At 36.4% G+C, this 9766-nt stretch overlaps 1 protein-coding gene across 1 annotated transcript; it reads right to left on the bottom strand.

Annotated features, from left to right (window-relative positions):
• Nucleotides 1-2258: 2258 nt before the first annotated feature.
• Nucleotides 2259-4379, bottom strand: LOC132022400 (centrosomal protein kizuna-like). Its single transcript, XM_059407662.1, is given in 4 exon segments — nt 2259-2322; nt 2325-2572; nt 2941-3586; nt 4374-4379. Coding segments are annotated over 4 exon segments (930 nt in total). The 3' UTR covers nt 2259-2292.
• Nucleotides 4380-9766: the final 5387 nt, after the last annotated feature.

Genomic DNA, 9766 nt, shown 5'->3' with positions numbered 1-9766 from the left:
TCCAAACACAGCAATTCAGCTGGCACAGAGATGTACTAAAACATCATAACTATCATCATCAGAGGTAACGGTTTTCTGTTTATATCTTCCTATGTGTCTGCCTTTGTCCTACCTCCTCATCTTTGTTAACTAAAATTCATTCAAATGACTTTTCTCTAAGCCCCCAAAAGACCCTAAAGTAAACCAAGATAATGAACCTTTGAGGTCACAGTGTCAGCTCTATAAATATGATTATAACCCCAGATTAATAATTAACCCTTAGAGCAAATAAGAGTAGCTCAAGCTAAATAATAAGTAAGACAAAGTAGGGCCTCAAAAGCAGTAGGAATCTCAGCAGGTTAACCAGCCTCATTTAAAACCACTTTCAACCTATTCATAGTGAGTACTTGCACCACAAAAAATCAATAGGCTCAAATCTGATAGCACAAATATCAACCAGTGCTGACTGACCTTTCATTCTGGGGGCATTCTTTTAAGGCAAATATTTAAAAATTCCCCAAGTGCCCATATTTCCCAATAAATTTTGGAAAACCATATCCCCAAATTCCAAGGAGCTTGGCTTTAAGGTCACAGGAAAAAGGCATTCATATAGGAGAAAGAGAGATAGAATGCTCTTAATTCCACACATATACTCAATGTTTTTGACATTGTTTATATATACACACATACTCAATGTTTTTCATCTCAGAAAAAGAATGAATCCTAAGTAAGTACCCTGGCCCCCTGGTTAGCCTACCAAAGTACTAACTTGGCCAATGAGTTGCTATAAAAAGAAGCCTTTGAATACAAAACCCCAAATAGATTACTTTATCTCTAGTAATAAAGTTTCTGATGATGTATGATGTAATACCTGTACCTCTTTGATGGGAGAGAAGTATTATGACTAGACAAACCCATTTGGCTTGCCTTTGCAACAAACCAGGACAGGAAACTTGTCAGTTCTTCCATCCATAGTGCAAGTACTTTGTACTTGGGGGTGCTCTTAGTAAGTATTTCTTGAATGCCAGCTTGGAGTCGATCAGACTATAATTAAACTTTTTCACATAAGTAGATTATGAGTGGTAAGAAGCAATATGCTGAAAAGGATAACAGTGTTCTAAAAGAGAATATATACCTTGATATGCAAGAATGCCTACTTAGTTTTTCACTGTTGCTGAGATGCTTGAAAAGAAAGAGTGACACCATTGCAGTATAAAAGAAAGTTCTAGAGGTAGTATGGAGGCTGGGGAGGTAGGCTGTATAGGTCTCCCTGAATGGCTCAAATGTCACTCCTATGTTCCTGGCCTTGGTTTCCCTGTTTTTAAAAGATGAGATCCACCTTAGGTTGTTTACTTAGGTTCCTTCTATCCTTACAAGAGATGTGATGCTACTTTTTATTGCAGAATTGGTTTTCTAACAGTTTCTATGCTTTCTATACAAGTCAGTAGTAAAAATCATAAATCAGCTTTTATGAGTTAGATATTATTTTTTAAAGATTTATTTAGAGAGAGAGAATGTGCATGCATGAATGGGGTAAGGAGCAGAGGGAAAGAATTTTTCAAGCAGACTCCCTATTGAGCACAGAGCCGAAGGCTAAGACAGCTCTATCCCATGACCCATGAGATCATGACCTGAACCGAAACCAAAAGTCAGACTCTCAACCGACTGAGCCATCCAGGCACCCCATAAGGTGAATATTTAAGTGCTCAGGATGTATAACATGGATGTTGTTCCTACTTAACATTAAAGATCCCAGTGTCCTCATTTTTACATTCAGAAAAGGAAAGCTGACTTAGAAATACTTGTAACAGAACTTGTAAACTCATATTTAACCATATGATACCATGGTAAGGAATTAAAGGATTAAGCAAATTAATCAGATACAAAGTTCTTAGCCTCTAAAGATGAACTCCTAGTAAGTTTAACTATTTGTCACCTGTGTTACCACAACTTGAAAAATGATTTCTTTTCTAAAAGGCTGTAAGGCAGGGTATGGGAGGAATGACTTACAAATTAACTAGAGATTGTTTGGATATAATTATAAACTGCCAATCACCAGGATTCAATGATATTCAGACTTTTAAAGCTATTTCATTAAAAAAAAAAAGAAAAGAAAAATCAGACCTTATCTAAAAGACTGTTTATGAGACTTAAGGAACTTATCTACCCATGGCTGAGGGTTCAATAATACATTCCCAGTGGAATAGTCTCTAAAAATGTCTATAATTAAAAACAGAACAGTAAAAAAAAAAAAAAAAAAATTGAATGGCTTACTCTCTTGTTGGTGAGTTAGTGGAGGATTCCTTTTTTGAATCAGAAGAGCTTAGGGTTTGCAAAATACAATTATGTTTTTCGGTGGATAGGGCATCTCTTTCTTGCTCCGAGTGGATTAATTTTAAGGCCTCTATTCCATCTTCTCCTTCCATCTTGTCACTCGGATTTGGCTGTGGTTCTGGACTCTTGAAAATGAGATCATCTTCACTTACAGAGACTGTGAGGTCACTGCTGCTGCTGCTCAAACTTTTCTCCTCCTGCTCTTCCTGCATTTTTCTGAAGGGTTTCTGTGACTCGGGGCCCCTGGGAGGAAGATGATCTGTAAGAGGGGATATGCATAGATTACCAATCACTAACTTCAGGGAGAAGCGAGGTAAACAAGTTCTGCCTCACAGGCAGAATTACTCAGCTTCATACACGTAGAAACAATCTACAACTAACTATAGTACATGAAAAGTCAATAAAAATATCACAGTGGGCTTTAAAGTCAGCAAATTAGCTTGCGAAAATATTTCCATGCCTATATTCAAGAATTCATTAGAATGGAATTTGTTGGCCAAGTCACTGGTTTGCTCTTTTGACAGAGAAAAAACTAAAGAGTATATGTTTTTCTTACACAAGAACGCTACCACCCCCAAAACTAAACACAAACAAAAATCAGCAAACAAGCTCAGCCTCTCACCCCACCTGAGAAACCTTCCCAAGCAGAATCCTTCTCTTGAGAACACTTATTTTCAAATGCACAGTATTCTGAGACTGATATCGGAGAGACTGGCGGTCTGGCTCTTTCTTCCTTGACTTCAATATGTTCCTGTGTCAGTATTTCTCCCTCTGATCCTGCTGATCTGCTGGAACTGTCACACTTTAAATCCGTGGTTCTGTTCTCTGGACTTAATCTTTCCCGTAACAGGGAATGGAGTTCAGCAGACTTTTTGCCTTCAGATAAACTACTCTCGCTGTGACGTGTGTTGCTTCCTATCTGCAAGCAATGAGTTTGTTCCTTCTCAGACAATGCGCTGGCTGTGACTGGCGTTTCTTCACCAGTCTGAAGAGATGTCTTTCCATCTATTTTGTCAGACTTATTTAAGCGCTGTGTGTCACTATTAGTTTGTACTACATAGCTGTCTGTCACATTACCGCTCTGGGCTGTCTGTCGGTGTGAATGTGGGTCAGGAATTGAAAAGTTCTTTGTGGGCTGGGGAGATTTCTGCTCCGTACTGAAACCTCCAATGCTTGAGACAGCTGACATTTGGCGGCCCATAAAGATTGTTGCTGGTTGATACAATCCTCTTGACATGGCTGTCCCCAAGTTAATTCCCGCCTGCCTTGCAACCTGCGACACCAAAAAAGATGTGAATTAAACATCCTGTGGATAAACAAATAGGTTGTTTAGGTTATTCTCTTAAATGAAATGAGGAAAAGGATGTATGATCACTAAAATCAACACCGACCTTGTTTTATAAAACTCACAGCTTCCACAAAATGTCAGAAACACAGTACAGTCCATATTAGTTAATTTTAATAACAATATTGGTTCACAAAACAAATATTGCCCAGCAACTGTGGAATCTGCATTTTTCAAAAATGGATGTACACATTGCACAACTATGTGAAAGTAATTAATTCCACTGAATTGTACACTTGAACATGGTTAAAATGGTAAATTTTATGTTATATATATATTTTATCACAATTTTTAAAAAAGCTGAAGATTCTAACCACTTTTCACAGAGAAGCTTGGATTTAATAGAGTTAGATACTAGACAAAAAAAGAAGAAAGAGAGAAGGAAGGAGGGAGAGATACATACAAAGGACTATAGGAGGTTTCAAAACTCTATTTCTAGTATTATGCATAATATTAAGAAAAACTTCAAATAATCACATCAGGATTACATTAAAATATACTTCATCTGTGTAAAATAATCCTAATTGCCAGTCAAACTACAAATAACAGCATATTTTCCTGAACATCTTCAAGTAAATTTAAACACATGTAAAACAATTTAAATTTACTGTTATGTTATATGCAACTGATGAATTACTGATCTCTACATCTGAAACTAACTATATGTTAACTTATTGAATTTAAATAAAATAAAATGAAATAAGAATAAATTTACTGCCATGTCGATGGGGAGAGAATGAGCATTATCTCTTCCTTAAAAAGAGAGGGGGGTGGAAAAAAGGCAGGGGGTGTTGGGTGGAGCAACAGAAGCAATTGGTTCAGTGGCTTGATCAAGGACACACAGTGGGAAGTAAAACTGGAAGTAACAATAATGAAGCCTTGAGGAAGTTAAGTGCCTTTCTTCTAAAGGGGCCAAAGCATCTCTATGTACTGAATAACCTTCACAGAGCCCTACAGAACAGATGGGGAGATGTATTTGCATCACTCTTCTGTGGATGGAAAAATCTGAGGCTCAAATTTTAAGACAGAGAAAATGTTACATGCACAACTGAAACAGAATCTTGGTTTGCTTCTCTTCAAATATTCTGTCCCTCCCTGAAATCATAAAACTTCTAGAAAATACAGGCAGTAATCTCTTTGCCATGAGCCTTAGCAAGAGTTTTCTAGGTATGTCTGCCTCCTCAGGCAAGGTAAACAAAAAGCAAAAGAGAACTATTGGGACTATACCCACTTTTGCACAGTAAAGGAAATCACCAATAAAACACAAAGGCAACCTACTGAATGGGTGAAGATGATTTGTAAATGATATATTTGATAAAAGGGTTAATATCCAAAATATATAAAAAAAACTTCTACAACTCAACACCAAAAAACCACATAATCTGATTAAAAACGGGTAGAGGACCTAAGAGACATTTTTTTCCAAAGAAGACATACAGATGGCCAACAAATACATGAAAAGATGCTCAATATCACTAATAATCAGGGAAAATGCAAATCAAAACTACAATGAGCTAACACCTCATACCTGTCAGAGTAGCTAGAATCAAAAACCAAAAACCAATCAAAAACCTCACCAACACTTGTTGGTTTTCTCCACTTGATGTGGAGAAAAAGAAACCCTTGTGCACTGCTGGTAGAAATGTAAATTGGTGCAACCACTGTGGAAAATAGTCTGTTAGTTCTTCAAAAAGTTAAAAATAGAAATTCCATATGCTCCAGTAATTCCACTACTGGGTATTTACCCAAAGAAAACAAAAACATAGCAACCCTATGTTTATTTTACCATTATTTACAGTAGCCAAGATATGGAAGCAACCTAAGTGTCTATTGATAGATAAATGGATAAAGAGGATGTGGTGTGTGTGTGGATAAATGGATAAAGAAGATGTAGTATGTTTGTGTGTGTGTGTGTGTACATACACACTATGGAATATTACTTGGCCATAAAAAATTAGATTTTGCCATTTGCAACATCACTAATAGAACCTAGAGAGTAGGGGTGCCTGGGTGGCTCAGTGGTTTAGGCCGCTGCCTTAGGCTCAGGTCATGATCTCAGGGTGCTGGGATCGAGTCCCACATCGGGCTCTCTGCTCAGCGGGGAGCCTGCTTCCCTCTGTCTCTCTCTGCCTGCCTCTCCATCTACTTGTGATTTCTCTCTGTCAAATAAATAAATAAATAAAATCTTAAAAAAAAAAAGAACCTAGAGAGTATAATGCTAAGTGAAATAAATCAGAGAAAGACAAATACCATATGATTTAACTCATATGTGGAATATAAAAAACAAATGCACAAACAAGTAAATTTTTTAAAAAGCAGAAACAGATTTTTAAATATAAAGTATAAACTGATGGTTGCCAGAAGGAAGGGGATGGAGGGATGGGTAAAATGGGTGAAGGGCAGTGGGAAGTACAGGTTTCCAGTTATGGAATAGATAGTCATATGGATGAAAGGTTCGGCAATATACTCAATTATGTTGTAATAGCATTGTATGGTGAAAGACAGTAGCTGTACTTGGGGATTTGAGTATAGCGTAATATATGGGGCTGTTAAATCACTATGTTGTACAACTGAAAATGTAACTAATGCAACATTGTGTGTCAACTATACTTAAATTAAAAAATGGGAAAAAAAGAGAAATAAATAGCACTAATAAGGGTAACTACACTGGTAAACATAAAAGGTAGCATAAATGTATTTCTGTAACTCTTTTTTTCTCCTATATGATTTAAAAGACAACTGCATCAAGCAATAATTATAAATATATGTGGATGAGTAGCATATAAGATATAAAGACATAGTTTGTACTACAATTATACCACAAAAGGAGTGGGAAAAGAATGGAGTATACAGGAGCCAAGTTTTGGCAAGCTGTTAAAGTTAAGTTGGAATTAGTCTGAACTAGATTATTATAAGCTATTAATTACAACACCAGGAAATCCACAGTAACAGAAATGACAGGGAATTAAAAGAGCACACTAGAAAATATATGTTTAATGCAAAAGAAAGCCATATGGAAGATTAAAGGAACAAAAAATATGTATAGAAAACAAAGTACAAAGTGGCAGAATCAAATCTTACCATTTTATTATTATTTTTTACGATTTATTTATTTATTTGAGAGAGGGAGAAAGGGTACGCGGGGGAGGGGCTGAAGGAGAGGGAGAGAGAGAGAATCTTAAGAAGATGCTCCACTGAGCATACAGCCCAGTGTGAGGCTCAATCTCAGGACCCTGAGATCATGATCTGAGCCAAAATCAAGAGTTGGATTCTTGGGGGGTGGGGCGATGGGTGAGCCTGGTGGTAGGTATTAAGGAGGGCACGTATTGCATGGAGCACTGGGTGTGGTGCATAAACAATGAATCTTGGAACACTGAAAAAATAAAATTAAATTAAAATAAATAAATAAATAAAATGAATATATAAATAAAAAAAAAAAGAAAGAGTTGGATGCTTAAACAACTGACCCACCAGGTGCCCCTAAATCCCACCTTTTGAGTAATCACATTAAATTTAAATGGATTAAACGCTACAATTAAAGTCAGAGACCGGCAGAGTAGATTTTTAAAAAGCCATGACCAAACTATATATTATCTAAAGTGACTCATTTTAGATTCAAAGACACAAACAGGTTGAAAGAACAGGAAAGGAAAATGATATATGAACAGAGCCTCATGAAAAAATATACTATGTAGTTAGTAACCAAAAGAAAGCTGAAGTAGTTATACTAATATCAGACAAAATAGGCAGATGATCTAGACAATTAAATAGAAGATCAACAGGGAAATAGAAGATTTGAACAATTATACACCAATTAGACCTAACGGACGTATACAGAAACCTCCACCTACCACCAGCAGAATCCATATTCTCATGTGCACATTGAACTTTCTATTGGATAGACCCATATTTTAGGTAATAAATCAAGTCTTAATACATTTAAAGGAATTTAAAGTATGTTCTCCAATAACAATAGAATAAAATTAGAAGTCAGTAAAAGAGGGAAATCTGGCAAATTCACAAATGCATGGAAATTACAAAACACACTCCTAAATAACTAATGGGTCAAAGAAGAAATTACGAGGCAAATAAGAAAAGAGTTTGAGTTAAATGAAAAGGAAAATACAACATACTAAGACCTACAGGAAGCAGCATTTAGAGGAAAATTCATAACTGTACAAGCCTATATTAAAAAAGAAGAAAGAACTCTAAGCAGTAGCCTAGCTTTTCATATTAAGAAATTAAACAAAGAAGGGGCTCCTGGGTGGCTCAATCAGTTGAGCATCCAACTCTTGATTTTGGCTCAAAGGTCGTGGGATTGAGTGCCATGTTAGGTTCTGTACTCAGCACAGTCTGCTTGATATCCTCTCTTCCCCTCTCCCTCTGCTCCCTCCCATGCTCATGTGTACACGTGGGTGTGCACACACACTCTCTCTCTAATAGATAAAATATTTCAAAAAAAGAAATTAAAAAAAGAAGAGCCAAGTAAATCCAAAGCAAGCAGAAAGAAGGAAATAATAAAGATCAGCAGAGAAGTAAACAAATTAGACACGAGAAAAGCAATAGTGATACTCAACAAAACCAAAAGTTGATTCTTTGAAAAAATCAGAAGATTGACATACCTCTAGCTAGACTAAGGGAAAAAAAAGAATTTAGTTATCAAAATCAGAAATTAAAGTGAGTACCTTGTTACCAACTTTATAGATATAAAGAGGATTTTAAGGGACTACTATGAGTAATGATATGCCAACAAATTAGACAACCTAGATGAGTTGGACAAATTCTTTTTTTTTTTTTTTAAGATTTTGTCTATTTATTTGACAGAGATCACAAGCAGGCAGAGGGGGTAAGGGAAGCAAGCTCCCTGCTGAGCAGAGAGCCTGATGCAGGGCTTGATCCCACAACCCTGAGATCATGACCTTAGCCAAAGGCAGAGGCTTAACCCACTGAGCCACCCAGACACCCCTGGACAAATTCTTAGAAAGACACACACTACTAAAACTGACTCAAGAAGAAAGAAAAAATCTGAATAGATGTGTAGCAAGAAATTGAACTAGCAGTTAAAAAAAAATTTCTCACAAAGAAAAGTCCAGGACCAGAAGGCTTCATTGGTTAATCCTACCAGAGGTTTAAAGAGTTAACACCAATCCTTCACAAACTCTTCTAAAAACAGGCAAGGAAGAAATACTCCTCAACTCATTCTATGAGGCCAGTCCCTAACACCAAAACCAGATAAAGATGTCTCAAAAAAGGAAAACTACAAACCAATATTTCTTATGAATACAGATGTTAAAATTCTTTCTTTTTTAAAGATTCTATTTATTTATTAGAGAGAGATCACAAGTAGGCAGACAGGCAGGCAGAGACAGAAAGTGGAAGAAGCAGGTTCACTGCTGAGCAGAGAGCCCGATGCGGGGCTTAATCCCAGGACCCTGAGATCACGACCTGAGCTGAAGGCAGAGGCTTTAACCCACTGAGCCACCCAGGTTCCCCTCGACGTTAAAATTCTCAACAAAATACTAAAGAACTGAATTCAGCAACACATAAAGGAATTATACACATGACTGTGTAGGATTTACGCCAGGAATAAAAGTTTGTTCAACGTATGAAAATCAAGTAATATAACATGCTATCTTACTAAAGGGAAAAAAACCCCAAAGTTTATGTCCATAGACAAAGAAAAAGCATTTGACAAAATCCAATACATGTTCATGACAAAAAGCACTATACAAACTAGGAATAAAAGGGAACTCCCTCAACATGATAAAGTGCATCTACGGGAAACATATAGTTAACATCATAGTTAATGGTGAAAGACTAAAAGACTTCTCCCTAAGATCAGGATTAACACAAGCATGTCTGTGTTCACCATTTCTATTAAACAAGATATACAGATTCTAGGCAGAATAGTATTGGCAAGAAAAAGAAATGGAAGGCATGTAGATTTCAAAGGAAGAAGTAAAACTATCTCTCTTGGCTGATAACACGATCTCATATAAAGAAAAACCTAAAGAATCACAAGAAACAATTAGAGGTAATAAGTTCAGCAAAGTTGCAGGATACAAGATCAACATACAAATAGAAATGTATTTCTATATATTAGCAATT

Source organism: Mustela nigripes, chromosome 7 (assembly GCF_022355385.1).
Source record: "Mustela nigripes isolate SB6536 chromosome 7, MUSNIG.SB6536, whole genome shotgun sequence".
In the NCBI taxonomy this organism is placed as follows: Eukaryota; Metazoa; Chordata; class Mammalia; order Carnivora; family Mustelidae; genus Mustela; species Mustela nigripes.
The sequence above is the reverse complement of the archived record's forward strand: the minus strand, read 5'-3'. Positions and strand labels throughout refer to the sequence as shown.